Below are 18737 nucleotides of genomic sequence, written 5' to 3'. Positions count from 1 at the left end.
CATGTGAATATAAAGAGATAGCCCTAATGGCCGATAGATTAAAAGTGTACATAATAAACAGAAACCAGAGTGCCGATAAGCTTCCTCCATCAGAAAAACTGGCATTCTTGTCCTGGAGGTGAACAGTAAAGTGTAACACCCAAGACGCTACTAACGGAAAGTTGAATTCATGTGTCTGAAGATACTGAATGCCTGATGACCTTGGTAGCCATGCATAATGATGCACACTTACCGTTTTATTTTTGGAACACAATGAACCGCATAATTAACTTTGTAGTAGAATGAATTGTGTTTCCATCATCTTGGCAGTTGCCTGGAGTTTGTTTTACTTATAAATGAATAACAAGGTTGCATTCAGTTAGTCATATGTGGCTGCATTTATATTTAGACAACAATGCGTCTGCTGCCATTGTGAGTAAAAGTGTGCTTAAACCATTTACATGGTTACATAATTAATTAGGGCTGCGACTAGCGATTATTTTCATCATTGATTAATTTGCCAGTTATTTTCCCAACTAATCGATTCATCAATCAATCAATTAATGTTTTTGTCTCTAAAATGATAGAGATTTGTGAATAATGAACACAAATGCAATTTCTCAGAGGCCAGGGTGACATATTCAAACTTGTTTTGTCTGCTCCAAACACAAAGATATTCAGTTTACAATGGTATAAAATAGAGAAGCACAAGATGCTGGTACTAGCAAACGTTGCATTTTAGCTTGAAAAGTGACTGCGTTATCAGAATAGTTACTGATTCATTTTCTGGGTCTTGTGTTTAGGGTTAGGATGTTGCTCCCGTGGCAACCTGGCGTGAAGCTAGTGAAAACGGGCAGTCCTGGAGGAATTAAATGATAGTCGAGACTCGAGAGAACAATGTCAATATATTCAACGAGCTGTGTGTTCTGCTCCACTAATATGTCCTCTGGATGTCATTGTTGATGCTCTCATCTTTCCATGTAACCAGCCATGCACTATTGCACAGCCCTCTGAGTTGTAAATTAGAAGAAAGGCCAGACCAAAGGTTTGAAAGCAATATGAATGGAAAGCATACAGTACGTAGCGGTTGTACTGTACCAGTGTTATGGTGGATGCGGGATTTGATCAACTTAAAGGGAAAGATTTCATTCATCCTACAAATAGATTTTTATTTACAAAGACAAAAATCAGTAACCGTAGCTAAAACGTTTATTCTCAAATTAAATCTTGATTTAAAAAAAAAAAAAAAAAAAAAAAAAAAAACTAATCACAATTTTTGGTATTGTCATTGTTGGTTCGTTCAGCAACACCAAAACATATACAGTATGTTAATGACAACGAGAGGACTAAAGAGGGAAATTGAGTTGGACAACGGAGAGGGTGCATTTCAGGGTTACCTGTAGCTGAATGTGTGTGTTATACAGTATGTCAAACTAGCACATTCTTCTGCTTTTATGTGGCCTTTCCTTCTCCTGTTTATCTTCTCCTCGTTTTGTTATCATGTCACCCACATTTCCAGAGATGACGGTACCAGGATGATTAGCTGCATTATGTTCCTGTGTGTGTGTGTGTGTGTGTGTGTGTGTGTGTGTGTGTGTGTGTGTGTGTGTGTGTGTGTGTGTGTGTGTGTGTGTGTGTGTGTGTGTGTGTGTGTGTGTGTGTGTGTGTGTGTGTGTGTGTGTGTGTGTGTGTGTGTGTGTGTGTGGGAGAGGGGTGGGGGGGTGTAAGGTGCATAGTTGGAGGGCCTGTCACAAAAAAACGATTATTGTAATTGGAAGTTAAAATCTCATTTGTTTTCCCCTCTAGTACTGTCAGTACTAAGACTGGGGTCTTGTTTCAAAAATTAACATTTGGTATCAGTGTCAGGGGTCATGCAAGAGAACATCAACTTATTGAAAAGACTGCCACTCAAACCGCTGAGGCAGAGAGATCATTTGCTTTGGAGAACATTTTTCTGTTGCACAACCAAGGTCACTAGCTGTTTCCTTTGTTATGTGTTCTAGTACTCTCTGTTGTCCAGTGTCAAATGCTGCTTTGTGATAATCATAGTCCAATTTGTAGATTTTCACATTTGGTGCTTCTGAATGAAAACATTCGATGGTGCTGATGATGTTTTGAAACACTGGGCCAATGTCAATTTACATAAATACTGTAATTGGATTTTCTCGAAAGGCTTTCAATATAAACTGAAATCTGTATAAAGAATACTAACACTCTGTGACACTGGCCCATTCAAATCGAATGGAATTGACTTGATAAAAGTATACAGTAGAAAAACGCAACAAAGCTGGAGGACCCGCAACCTGGTGCAAGTCCAGAAACAGAGAGAGGGTAGCAGAGACTTAAAGTAGACTGGGAGGCGCTAGAGTGTAAAGAACAAAGCCCAATCCCAAATATAGCTGTTAAAAGTGACTACAGGGTCCTGACCCTGTCTCCTGTATGTGCCATGCTGGAGTGAAGGGAGGATCAAATAATGTCAGTGAGTCAATCATTGCTTGAGAACTGCTCAGCCCTCAGCAGAATGTTTTAAAAGGTCAGCAGGATTAGTTTGTTCAGGTCCACATCTTTTCCCAATGTTCAGTCCATATAATTACATCTTTGATAAAAAAGGTTTTATGAATAAAAAATAAAAATGGAACTCATAATGAAAAGATAAAATGGTTTGCATTACTGACTTAATATTTATGTCATTTTGAGCTAGTGAGCTTCTGCCCTCACCTAAATGCATTGCAAGTGTACTTGAGGTCTATGAAACGTGTTGAGTGCATTTCCTTCCACATAAAAATCCTATACCCTTTTTGGCTGGCTAGCAATCTTATTCTTTTCTGCCTTTGCTGGCACCTTGCTGCGCTTCTTTACACCGCATTGCCACAAACTGTCGATCAAGTGAATAGCGTGAAACCGGTATTGCTCAATAGCAATCTTATTGGTCAAAAACTCCACAGGGTGCCTTTAAGTAAGACTCTTGATAATTGTAGGAAAAAAAAAAACCATTTTGTTTATGAAACTTTTGATTTGGGATTTTTATTATGAAAGGGATAGAAACTTTAAAGGTTACTGACAAATGACAGCGATGTTGTTACTAAATCACATTTTTGTGACATTAAACTAGAATAGTGTTTTTTTTTTTACTACATGAACTCCATAGAAATGTCTTACTTTTGTGGGACATGAGCAAGACCCAACCATTTGTACTATTCAAGAGTTTTATGGATTTCCACTATTTTTGTTTTGTTTTTCAAAGCACAACTGACTCATGTCAAAACAATATTAATTTCTGTGTTCTGCATGCTAAATAGACCTTCACGGCTACATGAAGGCGTGCTGTGTCTCATAACCCTGGAGTGAGTTTTAGATATCCAGTCATGTTCACAATATATTCTCTGGAAAATGTGTTAATATATATAATGTGCTTGCTCAAATGTCTCAGATTTGGCCACTAGCATGCATGTAATTAGCATAATATTCATATTTCCAAAAAAAAGCTCTTAAGAGCACTTCTAGCATTGTCCATTTCTCTTATTTGCCTCGTATTGCTGCTATGTTTGCTTAATGCCTGGCCTGTGCCTAGCGAATGCATGCTGTGCTCATTGTGAATGCAGTGTGAATGTGCTGTTTGGGTATGGGCCCATGCATCTCCAGGGCCCTATAATCAGCTCTAAGCTGCTTCTATCAATCTTCATAACTGTAGTAGGTTGAGGAGGGAAGTGCAGCTAATCAACTCTAACCAGCCCCATGTTCTGCCAGACTGTCACTGTTATAGCAAGGCCATATGCAAACAGTGTCCCTTACATGCGTGTCTCTTACTCACATCTTGGCCGTCTCACAAGGCCATTCCACAGATGGCTAGCTCTAGCAGAAGTCAGTTTTTGAAAGGGCCTGTGACTTTCACTGAATAGCTGTTAGTGTAGGTTAATATAGGAGTGGTGGCCCTGCAGCGGTGGCAATCACAGCTCTGATCAGAGCCGGGCTTCAAAGACGTCTGTGCAAGTTGAAGCCAGAGTTGTCATTAGCTTCTGCCCTGTGCTTGACAGCCCTTCCCCACCCCCACCTCCTCTCTCTCTCTCTCTCTCTCTCTCTCTCTCTCTCTCTCTCTCTCTCTCTCTCTCTCTCTCTCTCTCTCTCTCTCTCTCTTCCTCTTTGTGTCTCCCTCCTATTGCGCTCCTCATCCGTGTGCAAATGGCTACTGTAATCCTGGGTCTGTGTGCTTGGGCCTGTCACTCCACATTTGCACTAAGCATCTTTCCTTCTTTCATCTCCTTTACCCTAATTGTATTGTAATAAGCAATTACTGATCTATTTATGCACACTAGAGCTGAGATTGGGCCACTTTTTAAAAGGGCATGCAGGGGAGTGGAACCGGTCCAGACAGTGCCCCTCATCCTCAACTTGTAGCTAGACAAAGACACCACTGCTGCTAATCGCTCAGCTTTCCCTCTTTCTCTCTCTGATGATCCAATCCTGCCTCACTATCTTGTGCTTTGCTTCCGTTTTCTATCGTGTGCAGAACGCCCTCCAAAGCAAAAGTGATTGTGCTGTTGTTTGTTGTTTATTGACTGTGTTTTCTCTTTGTGAGTCAGCTGCAGTGATGCAAATGAGCAGAGGCAGTGTTTACCTGGACTGGCGATGTTGTGTGTGTGTGTGTGTGTGTGTGTGTGTGTGTGTGTGTGTGTGTGTGTGCGTGTGTGTGTGTGTGTGTGTGCGTGTGTGCGCACGCCTGCACAACGTCTAGGCCTTTGATCATACTACATTGCATTGACAGATGCTTTCTGGTGCTTTCTGGTTGCTTATGAACGAGGCCACAGACGGGATCTGAATGCCAGTAATTATATCCCCTTGCTAGAATGATAACAATTGTGGCTTATACAACAAAGTGCGATGGCTTTTCCTATCTGTCCCATTATTTTTAGGTATGAGAAATGACATCGAAATCCCCTGTCGGCTTCCTCCCTGTCTAGGGCTCTGTGTTTACAGCTGTTTTTGAACCTGTATGTGTGAGAGGTGGCGGCCATGATAAAGGCTTACACCTTGTAATCATAGCTGGATGTGCGATCTCAGCGAGTGTGTGTGTGTGTGTGTGTGTGTGTGTGTGTGTGGTGTGCGCGCATTGGAGAAGGGACTGAAAGATCCACTAACAACAAATTTGCAGTAAGGGACAGTCAGTTAATGAGGAATATGACAGAATGAAAAGGTTTGGAAGCTCTGCTGAGAGTATAAAGAAAGAGTTGAGGTAAGAACAAGGAAGAAGTGTCCCCTTAACTGATGGTATGCTCTTATTTATACCTGATTTATATAATGTTCATGTATTTATGTATATAATGTTAAATGTATACGTGTATGGTGTCCTGTAGTAAAAAAAATTTTTTCCAAACGCAGCAACTTTAAAGGTTAAAGAATTTTGATTTGTAATTGTTTAGCTCTGATTTAACAATTTTATTTACAATTTAAAGATGTTCATTTTCAGTTGCTCAGCAATTATTGACCCCTAAGTGTTGATACTTATTTAGTTAGTAATTAAGAAATAGTCCAACATTTGGCATTATATATGGAGAAAAAACATATCACAAAATATATGCCATTCATCTATGACATTGACATTCAGGATATAGAAAACTGGCCATCAACTCACCCAGCACCCACATGTCACCCATAATTTAGTTTGGACGTAGCAACTAGTTTTTCTGAACTTTTAAGACATGCACACATTGGGCCAAAAGTCAGCAGATGCAAGCGTGTTGTTGCAACTTTTCATCTAGGGTTTGTTGATCTTCTAACATTACAATTTAACATGAATAATTCTTAATTTACATTTATAACCACTTATCTATCTTTAACTATGACGATGTCTTGGTAACGATTTAAAATGCACTGGTCAAATGGAAGGAAAAAAACAGCCCAGGTGAAAATGTTGTGTTTGGGTTTCATGCAATATGCATTTGAAGGCGTTCCTGTTCAGAGATGCAATTCATAGGAGGAGGAAAAGGACATTAATACAAATAGCCACTGTGTCTGATGCATCACTGCAGACTGACCACTGCTGCAAAAGGAATCAGCAAAAGCGGGTGTTTTATTGTACGCCCAAAGAGGTGAGAGACTATAGCCAGGACCAAACAGTGAGGGAGAGAGATGGACAGAGAAATTCAAATTTAAAAGATGTTTTTACAGTTTACTTTGCTGCAGCTCTCCGTTCATCACCACAACACAAGAAGACAACCTGTTATTTTCCACACAGCTTTACCTCCCGGTTTCCCCCGGTGACCTCATGCTTGGGTTTTTACTGACTTTTACTGGCTCACAGCAGCTCCAGTCCAGTGTGATATGATTAAGGGAGCTACTTATTAAGTAGACTTATTATTTTAATACTATTATTATATTATTATTAAGTTTCCAAGAAAGTTTTTTTTTTCGTAACTCATTCTATCACTGATCTTTTTGTTGAGTTTATGACATTTTAGCTATTTTAATTCATATTTGCTCACGGATAGCCTCCTTCTTGTGGGATGTACAGTATATACACACTTACAGTTCCAAAAGTGTCTTTTCTTCACTCAATATTCCAAGTTCAGCAGCAGAAACCTTTAGTTTTGTGCTCCACTGCTTTCCAGACATGTGCGATACACGTCAAAACAGGCACTTTATGCAAATCAAGTGAACGGAGGCTGGGCTCATTTACATCTGCAGTCTGAATAAATGCCCCGCTAAATTTAAAAATTGAGGAGATGCAACATTTTGCTCTTCTGATTGTAATTTGCGACACACTTAGCAAATATCCCCCTAAATGTTAGAATATTTGCAAGCAGCAAATCATCCATTTGATGGATGTTTTTAAATTTGATAATGACCAATTTAATGTGTGAAAACAGCCTTCATCATAGTAAGGCATAGTAAAAATAAACCTTTACCCACATTGAAGAGCTGAAGGATATGTGAGTTTAATGTTGGAGAAAGAAGGCTTTGAAAAAAATGAGACATTGATCTGTAATCTAATAAGGAACAATTTTCGTCCTCCCCTCCTCTCAGTATAAATGGTGTCAGCTTACAACTTTTCCAGTAAAATCATTAAATGTCTTTGTCACCCTCTGTCTATCACTGCCATGCATTTCTGAATAGATTTAAAAAAAACAAAAAAAACATACTTATAGCATTAGAGCTGGAGTGTCTGTGTAAAATTTGCATAAATATGTCACACATTTCTTTCTCTTATATCCCACTTGGGGAGTTGATAACATTCACGCTTTGTCTTTGCAGTTTCTGTTCTGCATGCGTGTTCAAAACTCTAAGCTTTTTTGTAGGTGCAACACAGAGGCTCTTTGAATTTAGTTTGCTGCCACATTTAAAAGTCCTAACATTTCCACAAATAATAATAACATTGTATGCTGCAATATTAGCTACAGGCTTATCTTTTTTGACTTCCTCAGCACTCGCAGCAGCCCCCACTTTCATTGCACACTTTAACCAGGAGCACAATATTATAAAGGATTTGCAATGAGGTGCATTGTTTACACTGGGTGAGGAGGAGAGGAACGACATAATACACACACACACACACACACACACACACACACACATGCAAATCAGACATTAGATCAGAGTCAAAGTGCATCAGCCTGGTCTTGAGTGACTTTGATAATTACCTGCGTGGCGCAGCCTAAAAAGATATGTCCCAAGTTTGTTTTGTTGCTTTGTGAGTCAGAGGGGTGCTTTCATTTTTTGTTTCCGTCTCAGTCTATGAAGGTTTGCCAAAGAAAATCACCTCTAAAGTTACTGGGAAACTTAAAGATGTAATTTCACATATGGAGAAAGGTGAATGTCATTTGTGTCCTGGTCATCTACATTGTTGACAAGGTCATTTTTTTGTCCCTACTTGGCTGTTACCAACTTTTCACCAATCTTTCTGACTCAGTAGAGCTTCACTTATAAACATCCCGCCCCCCCCGCTATAGACCATACCAAAATGATTAGGCAGATTGCTGCAGCCCAAAATCCATCTATGAAAAATCTGAATATTCAACATGAACATTAGACTTAGGCATTAGACAGCACATGCCTCAAACTTAACATCCTAATGAGGCTGCGCCATTTCGGGTACCTAATTGCCTGCAGTGTGGCATCCCACTCTGAAACCTATAAAGACAGCCTTTTGCCTTATCAGGTCATTTTCCCACACTACAAAGCAATGCAGGGTGTAAGAACAGAACATTAAATCTTTCTTTGGTGAAAAAAATGGGCCTAAAGTATGCAATATAAATGCTTGTATGATTTTTGTGTGATGGATATGAATAACTTAAATAGCTTAGGGGATTTACTAGATGTCAGGTTTGTGCTCCCAGTATTCTGGCCTCCACATCCTTCTGGCTACTACTTGTGATGTCAGCAACTGCTTAGAGTGTCCTAACTGTGTGTGTTTGCTGCAGGCTAGGAGTAAGATATTGTTATTGAGGTGTATGGACAAAGGAGTTAAGCACTCTCTGGACAGTATTTACGTGACCTGAATCAGTGTTTCTTTTAACTTTTACGTTGTTTTTTTTTACACATTGTTATAGGACTAGCTTCAACTCTATTTGGGCTATGTTATCTTGTTTCCTCATGGTTTTAAGGTTGAAGGAATAGGAATAGTTTCTTCAATGACTTCAATGTTCAATTTGCTAACGAACAGAATGTGATGCACTGCAGTTGGATTTTAAATGAAGAGTTTAAGTTCTGAAAAAAGACAGATGTTGTCAGTTTGAGTTGTGCTATTATTAAAATTAAGATGGTACAGATGCAATTATGGTTGCCTTAAGGGTCACAAAATGAATCCAGTCTCTTCCTAACTTCTGGAAATATCAAAATGGTTTAGAGCTAGCCTTCATTATGTAAGTGACTGGCATCATGAGATTTTTCGGGACGACCTCGTAGAAAGGTTCATGCTATTACTATTTGTCATTTAGTTCTGTCTGAAACTGCTAACAGGTGTCGGTAAGAGTGCACAAGAAGCTTTTTACATTTATGTCTGACGCTCTGTATGTTTCTGCGCCATGCCTTCTATTACCATGGTAATGCACTAGGGCAGTAATTGTTGCAGCCCTTTCGCTCGCACTGTCCTCACGCACTCAAGAAATTAGAAACCCATTCATGTGTAAGCACACGCACACACTATCATGCACACTCATAACTCTCCTTACTGTCTCTTAGGGATGTGCAAAAATAACTGAATGTTTGAAATTGGGTTAAAGGAAAAACTGGGTTGAAGAGTGGTGCATTTTTAAATCTTTGAGCTTGAATTGAAGTCTTACCGGGGAAAAAAGAAACTTTAAAATACTACACCAGCCAGACCCAAACGATCAGGACTAATGTTGCTGTAAATGCAGTGATGGAAATTGTCTGGTCCCTAGCGGTTATTATAGCGTAATGTGTGATATGGGTAAAAAAAGAAAATGGTAGCTAATTTGTTAAAATGCAAAATGATCTGTGTCAAATTAAATGCAATTCCAAAGTCATTCCATCCAATCAGCTTGGTTATTTAGTTATTGTACTTGCTGCATGTTTATGATGAGAACAAAATAACAGCAGTTCTTTAAGTAGTCAGGGGATAGCTGATACATTTTTAACATCCATAACGATAAGACAAACTTAATTTTGCACCAAGTGGTATAGCCATAGGCATAGAGGTGTACAATATAAAACTACATGGCTCGTCTGTTGTCACCATAGATAGAAAAATAGAGAAGGTAATTGTGTTGTACCGGGACTCAAGCAATCCCAATCAGCCATTGGGCAGACATGTCAAAGTATATAGACGAGGCTGAAAAGTTGACTGGTTGTAGCCTGATGGAACAAGGCCGAAAAATGACCAGGGACTGGGTGGCCCAGAAGGGAAGCAGGACAAAACAGCTGATGCAGAGAGGCAAACAGAGATGAACATTGACTTGTTTTTTTGTTTTTTTTACCTAGATTGGCAATGATAAAAGTGAGTGATGTTGATAAATACTCGCGCAGCCAGTTTATCAGCAGATGTCTGGCCTGGGGTTGCCGGAGGCAGCATCCAAGGCTGATAACCTCTGAGGCCTGAGGCATGATGTTGGGAGGAAGAGGTGGGGGGGGGGTGGGGGGGATGATGCAGCTGCTGGGTCTTGGCCAATGTATAACCCTAAACCGGTCAGTGGATATTTCACATGTCCACCAGTATCAGTCAAACATTGCAAAGTAGGAGAAAAAAACCATAATCTTTCATAAGCTTCACTGAGAGCCTGTAATGCTCATTACACAGCATGAAATAAAATTGTTGGATGAATGAAAAATGGAGAGAACTTAGTTATACTTCCGTACCATCAGGAGAGTTGATTTTTTTGTTTTGTTTGAGAGTTTATGTTCCTACACTGACCATTTTAGGGCATCACTCCCAGCTTTACTTTGTCAGACATGGCACAGCTTTTTTTTAGTCAAAGCTGCTCTCTGTCCGCCTCAGATGTACTTTGTCAACTGTGCTTTAAGGGGATCATTACTGGGCAACTAGATGCTACAATACATGTTAGCAATGTATAATTTGTCTTAACATTTAGCATGTAACATGATCTTAGCAATTAACATGCTAACATTAGCACGTTTACATGCGTGGAGTTCAGCACATTAGTATGGCACAGTTACCATGGTAACATGCATATTAGGGGTGCCACGATTCACCAAATCAACGGTTTGATTTGACTTTCAATTTTAAAGTCACGATTCGATTAAAATTTTTGATTTAAACTTTTTTTTTTTCAACAGGGACAGCAATGCCACAATAAGATCCACTAAATGGCAGATGGTTACTTTTGCAAAAATAGTGTTTCACAGTTGACGAGGCGCAAATGAATGCACTATTAGTTTAACAAGGTGCACCTGAAGGCACCATGGAGTCTCTGAGCCCACATGCTTTACCTTTGTTGTTTGTTTACGTAACTCACTCTCACTCACGGGGATCAAACTGTTGCCACACTGGTGACTTGAAGGAAGCAGGCAGATTTTCCAGTTCTCTTGTTTCTTTGTCATCTTCAGCTCGGGCAGTGGCCATGGTGTCTGGAATAGTCAAGCTGCAGGCTATCGATAAGCTAACATTACCCTGCGTCTTTAGCTGCATGCTACCAGCTGGTAAGCTACGCTGTATCTGTTGTTCTTTTCTTTGGATGTGCGCAAGTATGCTGGGGGTGGAGAGAGAAAAAAAATACTGGGGGAATCCAAAATCTTTTGTGGTTTTTGATAGTCAAAATCAAAAGCTCATTTCGATCGATTTTTGATATGAACTTGAAATTCTGACACTCCTAATGCTTATGGCAGCATAACAGGATGGTGATGGGTATCTGGTCATTCATTCAGAGGCACCTTGTCCTGTAGTACAAGACTTCCAGTGTGTATTGCTTAGTGGTATTTTTGTATATTGTTTGTAATGACATTTGCATATTGCATTGCATATATAGTATATATGTATTTTCTGAGATGGTCAAGTCTATTTTGTACACCTGAATGTCATTGCTAATTTCTACACATACTATGTTTGCATTAGGGTTGGGAATCACAGGGTACGCTACGATACACAATATGATACAAGATACATGGCCCACGATACCGATGATATTACGATACAGCAATTCTGCAATAATCAATATATTGCTAGACAATCCTTTTAATAATACATCTTGATATCAGTCAAACTAGTAACTATAATTACAACATGCTCTGAAAAGGTTAAGTGCAGGTTTTCTCTCTTTATTCACTGCAACTCCAAACACAAAGCACAGGTTTTTCAGTCTGTAAATTAAAATTACAGAACTATAGAGCAACTATAGGTCCAGACTTTGGACTCAAACGTGGCTAGGGCATCTGTTACTTTCCTCAAACTGCTGTACGCTATCACGTTAGAAAACCTCTTTGGCTAGTTAACTTATGTTCAAGTTTCCCTCAATTATGTGACGCGTGCCACCTTGGAGCCATGAAGTAGCAACGCTGGGAGCAGGGATATCCTTTTAGAGGCGCCGTATTTTATTAATTAAATATGGATATTTGGCGCCAGCGCATTGATTATTGTATTGCACGAAAGAGGATAACGATATATTGCCATATCCATATTTTGTCCCATCCCTAGTTTGCATATTTACGCCTTTGGCCCACTGCACATATGCTGAGCAAAATGTGTTGCTCTTGTCTGTGTAATACAAGATCCATGCTTATATTTTTATGGGTTGAGTGTATGGTCTTTAAAAAAACCCTCTTTTGGTTACTTTTTTTGATTACGTTTTTTATCTTGCAGTTGCCAGCGCCTCTAACCCTGAAGTACGTACATGCTGTGTGCGGAGCTCCTCTTCTCTTTTTACACTTTTAAATTAGAGTTATTAATGTAGGCCAATAAATGTAGACCACTGAAATGTACTGTAGGCCTATTACAATTTTTCATTCACGTCTTTTTTTTTTGTTTGTTTACAAAAGTTGCTAAAACAATGTAATATAATAAGAAAACCATGGAAAATCACAGAAGGAAAAAAAAACCTGTAATAAGAGAGGGCCCATGTGTGGGAGGCTGTGTGCATATGTGCAGGCTATGCGCCTGTGAGACTGTGTGCACCTGGAAAGCACTTGACAGATGGTTACTTCAGCTCTAGCTGAATGTTGCCTCTTTTTTCTCAGTGTTAAGCCTCTTTCATAGACTGAAAGTGTCTCGGTCAGCATTTTGATCAAGGTAGAGTCATTCAGCCTCCTTGATAGTTTGCTGTGCATCTCTGGAGTATGTTTATCCTGCCCCAGACATTTATTTTGTTTGATTCTGGCGAGCCGATGGAGATCGGAGCTGTGACTTTCTCTGCTGCCTTTTCTGCTCCTTTTATTTTGTTTGCCAGGAAGATTATAGAGCAGTGCATCAAAAATCATTTGCCGCATTATATCAGTAAATTCAACTCAATTGATAGCATAGATTTGGTACTAGGAAAGGATTAGATGGATGGATGGATGGATAGATGGACAGACAGACAGACAGACAGACAGACAGACAGACAGACAGACAGACAGACAGAGATTTTTATTGATCCCAAAAATGGGACACACAGCACACATACAGAATATACATGAAATAATAGGATACAATATACATGAAATAATAAATAGGATAGAATACAAGAACAAATATTCAAAATATGTACAAGTCAGGAATAAAAATTTACAACTACTCAAATAGTATAAATAAAGATGTACGTACACCTATTGTGCAAGTTGCACTTAGTGCAGTTGGGATGTCTATGAGATCTTATCTTACACTCAGTGATGAAGTGTTAGAAAGTTGTATTGCCTGTGGTAGGAATGATTTCTTGTAGCGGTCCGTGCGACATATATGGGGAGAATGTGTAGAAAGATAATACAGTACCTATAAATAAAACCGACTTTTCAGTTTTGTTTAATTTGTCTCAAATGTCATGGTAATACATTTTAATTACACGTTAAATGATGAAGGAAAATCAAAACCTATGCTGAACAGATGGTTTGGAAGTCTGAAGATTGTTGTTACATTTCATAAGTTCTGGTTCATTTTTAATTGTGTGCAAAGGAAAAAGTTCCTCACAAATTTTACCCTGACACTGGCGTAGAAGTGTTACTGTATTTCCCTGAGAAATTGCCCTCCTAAATTTAGTATGCACTCTCTGCAGCAGATGTTCGTGCCCTTTTTGATGCCGTGGGTAATAATCCTTAATATTCTTGCTGTTTGAAACTAAATGAGGCTTTAATGCACTCTGATTCCATCTTCCAGCACTCATTAATTGTTTTTTTGAAAGTCCATAAATTATTTCTGTTTTCTTTTTTTCTTTTCTTTTAGTTTTTCCGAATAAACAGTAACTTTAATGGATGAAATGGAGGTCTTTAATTCTGGGACAGTCTGTTTTGATTAGAGCCTTAATTTGAAATGTCATTGTGAGTGGAATTCACAGAACTGCATTGCTTAGCCAGGAGTATTTTTCCTGCCAATACTTTAAGCATTTATGGCCTTGCTGTAATACGTTAGTGTTTTTGAAACACAATTGTGTGAATCTGTTTATTCCTGTTCAGCAACAATGTGTCCTCTCACTCCTCTGTATCCTCCCCATCACAGGTGCTGCTCACTCAGTGTGTTTGAAGCCTCATTAAATGTGTTGTGCGATTCATTTGAAGCCTCATCACTAATCCTCTCCTCTCGCCCTTTTCTTTTTAGATGGTCACAAGAACAAAGAAAATATTTGTGGGTGGCTTGTCAGCCAATACAGTAGTGGAAGATGTGAAGCAGTATTTTGAACAGTTTGGGAAGGTAAGACTGCTTTTTATTATTACCCTCCATACATGTAGTGTTGTCACAATAACCATCATTTTAGCACTCTTCTGTTCTATTGCATGCTGTATCGTTGGATGTTGGATTATTTCAGCAACTGAAATTCATATCGTCATTAATAGTGAAATATGTTAATTTGATAATTACACAGTCGGTCTACAGCGCCCCCTGTCTCTTTAACAGTGTCACCGTGGTTTACACCACATGGCCAGCACTCAAATTTTTACAGCAACCATGAATTTGAGCTTTAAAAGAAGCCAGCGGCAGCAGTTTGGCTCCTTTCCTAACAGTAAGACAAATAAATCTCTATTGTGACAAGCAAACAACTGAAGATATGGCAAAAGCTTCACACAGCCCACCATGCCTGGTCAACAACATGCATTTTGCTCACAGAGCAAACAAGCAATGACAACCGGCTGCCGTGACCAAACCCCCCCTTTGTTAAAAAAAAAAAAATTAAACAAAAAACAAGCATGTTCTCTTTACTTATCTATAGCAGTATGACATTGGAAACAAATAAAAGGGAATCCAAGTTAGAGTTTTAATATTGTGGCAACACTATTCCAGTGTGGTCTGAAAGAAAAACCCGCCCAGTTAATTCAGCAGAGGCTCATATTCAGCTGTTTGGTTCTGTCTGCTGCAGCAGTTTCTGCATGCTGTTCTCATGACCAATACCCTCAGCAGAGTGAGCCATATATGCACACCCTTTCACACAAGGACATGCATACTACACACACACACACATACACACACACACACACACACACACACACACACACACACACACACACACAAACACACACACACACACACACACACAGAGGGTTTGATACAGTAACAGCATTTCACAGATAATGTCCCCACACTGAGCAGAGATCCATTTCCCTCATGTCATATTCCACATCAGTCAAGGTCACCTTCAGCTGATCCAGTCTCTGTAACATCAGCACTTGACCTTGAGTTTAGACAATTTCACTGAGGATGGATTTTTGCTGGGCACATAATGTACCATGTCCTGAAGGAGACAAAAGAGCTGCTGTAAATTAATAGAGACTGTTGTTTTTTTTGCTCAGAGACAATATGCAACCAGCTCTCTCCCTGTGTTATTTCCTTGTCTGAAAGTGAGCAAGGTGAAGGACTTTGTTTTGCTCTTTATCTGTGGAAGTGGCATTAAAGACCTCGCCATGGCGTGGCCTGCCGTTCTAAATAAAGATGGCTGTATTTGCACAATAGAAAGCAGCAAGGAAACATTCAGCACGACTTCGCAATCAATGGATCTGAGAAAGGGCTCGAAATGATTTTCGACTTGATTGAATGACATAATTGACTTGATTATACAAAGTTTTTTTCCTCCTTGAGGAATCCTCAAATGCTTAGGAGGAAACAAACAAATCAGACTGATTGAGCAAGATCTTGTGCATGTTTCTGTGTGTACTTTTATAGCCTACTTGTGCATGCTTGGATGTGTCTGCAGTAGTGCTCTCGCCATGCGTGAGTGTGTCAGCGATTAAGTGTATTTATGTGGGTGCATGATTAGGGTGTGTGTGTGTGTGTGAGAGAGAACAGGTTTGAGTGTCTTCAGCAAAAAAGGAAATCAGAGTATATATTGTGGACTATAGCACGATACAGAGCAAAAAGAAGTATGATTTTCTCTTCTGTTTTGTGTGGGTCCTTCCTTTTCTGCCTTACATATCCCAGGATTTATTAAATAACCTGCCTGTCACAGCAACCTACCATTATCGTCACATACACACCACTCTGAGGACTTATCCACAGAAAGGGAAAACCAATTAATTCAGTTTCCCCTCCATAGAATCTTGGTTGCAGTATGTGTGTCACTCTGTCAGTCAGTCATAAGTCCGTCTTTCTTTCTCTCTCTCTGTCTGCCTATGTGCATGTCAAGGGGGACATTAGCCGGCATGGTCGCAGGGCAGCTAGTCATTTGTATTTCTGGAAAGTATGTTTTGAAGCACTTATCAATCATCACGCAACTAACAGCTTAAGGCACCGGCAAATGTTTTTCCTCACAGGGAACAAGCCATTTCACTGATATTATTTTGCAAGCACAGTTTGTGTTTGTGTTTGTGTGTGTGTGTGTGCGGTAGGCAGCATAGGCCAATTAGCAGGATGTGGTCCACAGAGAAGGTGGTTGGGTGGCAGTGGAGGGGAAACAGCTGGTGTGGCCATAGTTGGGTCACAGGTTCTGTCGGTAACCTCCACACCTCCCCTCCCGCCCGCCTCAGTCCCTCCCTTCTGTCTCCATTCTGTCAGGGGGAGAGGTGGCATTTGTTATGGGGAGAGGCTGACAGCTCTCATGCACATCAGTCTCACTGCCACTCTCCCAGCCGTCACCATTAGGAAAGAGCACATGCTCGAGACCTGGCACAACTTCAGAGGAGCTCCTCCACAGCCACATCCACTTCTCTTTTTTTTTTTTCTCGCCTACAGTACATGCTGAAGGTGTGCATTTGAAGTGATTGTGACAGTCATTTGAACGGAACTGAAGTGTGGTTCTGTTTGACTGATTCTAATGCATCTCAGATGGATCCCATTACCTGCCTAATAGTAGCCACATCCTGCCTTTTTTTCTCAGGCAGCACACTGCACCTTAGTACTGCAAGCCAAATGAGACAATCTTATCAGCACTGCCTGGCCTCCCTTTATATTGAAGGACTCTTAACTGGAGGCTGCTGCTATTTCTGTCTTGCAATAAAGTCAAATGAATCTGTGTGCTGTGCATGCTATTATGTGCTATTGTGCAAACTGGTAAATTGTGAGGGAAGACAATGCTAGCCCTTAGAGATCCCATTTTGGGGTTTTTCCTCATATATAGGCCTTGCAAGCGTTGCCATTTTGTTGCCATTTTTATATGATAATTGTGTTATGTTTACAGTAACATTTGTAAGTATTTTTTAATGCACTTACCTTCTTGCCTTTCTCTGTGGTTTGCATAGCAAGCAGATTCCACCCCCTCCCGCTGCCCCCAAAAATATCTGAGAAAAAGGTTATTCTCCATAAGATCCTTATAATTTTTATATACTTTGCCTCCTTCAGAGACTGCCGCTTGCTCTAAGGTCAAAGGTCAGGAGCAGCTTAACAGCAGATTTGCTTGTAGGGATTCATGCAAGTTGCAAAGTATTACCATTGTCAGGATCTACACACCTGTAAAACCAGCTCAGTGCAGAGACTTAATTAGTTGCATGTTATGTTGATGTCGTAAGTATTCTTTTTTTGTATGCGAACATAAAATACTCTCTTATTTTCCAATAAATCAAACACCTTGTCAACAAAAAAACCTACCACTCCAAAATGTTCCGCTGAGGCAAGCTCTTGATTAAAAATGGGAGTTGGTGTGATGACACCTTATAAATTTGGATCTGACGTACCAGCAGAGCCCTGCCCAGGCATGAAAAGGCAGTTAAAGGCATAATTAGCTAGGGTGGCTAATGCTTCCTCATTGGTTTATTGTAATCAGCTTTTAAGTGCATCTCATAGTGCCCTTATTGTGCTAAGCTGAAACAACTGCTGCTCGCTGACTCGGTTTCTGCACTCCTGTCCACTGGCTGGGCTGGGCTTTGCAGTGCAAGCCTGAAGCGGACTTTTAGTTTAATCAGAGCTACTTGCTTCCATGTCACTGGGCTGCCACAATCGTCCCTTTATGTCCAGGCTGTCCTGGTTCTCATGCTCCACTGGTCCAGAGCCAGATGCTAGAGGTGGAGCTGAATGGGAGGAGGATGAGGAGGAGCTTAACCAGTTCACTGCCACTGGGCTCAGAAAGGATAAAGGTAGATGCACAAAGGTCACTACTTAGACAAGCAAAGCAGATCCTGGAGTCCTAAGATGAGACAATGGTCTCATCGTAGGAAAAAGAAAAGAAAAGAGTGATGACACCTGTTGGAGGACATTGGAAAGAAATCGATATGAGTGAGTGGATAGACAGAGATCATTGTCAGAATACAGAGAAGAGACCTGCCTACAGCAGCATGCTGTTCCTGTCGTGTTTCACCTCTGGCCAGGCAAGCGTCTGCATACTTCTCTCATACTGTCACTGAGAGGAAGCAGATGAGAGGAAATTACAAAAGCATCAGAAAAAGATTCCTTGGTTAGTGCATGAAATTCGTTCTGGGGCTGGTAATCTAATACCTCGGCTGACATTTTGCATGCCCTTACATTTTGTAAATGGCAGAAAAAGAACTGTGTGACCATCTGTAAAGACTGTATGAATTCATTTTGCATAGCTTCCTAAGTGCTTAGGCCCTTAACAACATTGTAGATTTTCAGGTATTTTATGTAAAATGTAAATGACAATTAACAACAGTGGCATATATTGTTGTAAAATCTGTTTATTTGATCATTCTTTGGTTTCTTGAGGATAAGATAGCAGACTAAACGGCATAGATAAATATAGGTGAAATAATGTAGTGTGCTTCTCAGCCCTTTTGTATTATTCAAATGT

The 18737-nt window shown here is 40.0% G+C and overlaps 1 protein-coding gene across 14 annotated transcripts in view; it reads left to right on the top strand.

Moving 5' to 3' along the window:
- Nucleotides 1-18737, top strand: part of LOC120544362 (RNA-binding protein Musashi homolog 2) — a 249051-nt gene that overhangs the window by 63297 nt on the left and 167017 nt on the right. For all 14 annotated transcript variants that reach the window (XR_005636486.1, XR_005636485.1, XM_039778035.1 and 11 more), the window contains exon 6: nucleotides 14168-14260. Coding sequence is in view for 12 of the 14 variants with exons in the window: in XM_039778035.1 (XP_039633969.1) it covers nucleotides 14168-14260 (93 nt within the window). In the remaining 2 variants the exon portion in view is untranslated. The remainder of the gene's footprint in view (nucleotides 1-14167; nucleotides 14261-18737) is intronic.

The sequence above is a fragment of the Perca fluviatilis genome, chromosome 16 (assembly GCF_010015445.1).
Source record: "Perca fluviatilis chromosome 16, GENO_Pfluv_1.0, whole genome shotgun sequence".
NCBI lineage: Eukaryota > Metazoa > Chordata > Actinopteri > Perciformes > Percidae > Perca > Perca fluviatilis.
The sequence above is the reverse complement of the archived record's forward strand: the minus strand, read 5'-3'. Positions and strand labels throughout refer to the sequence as shown.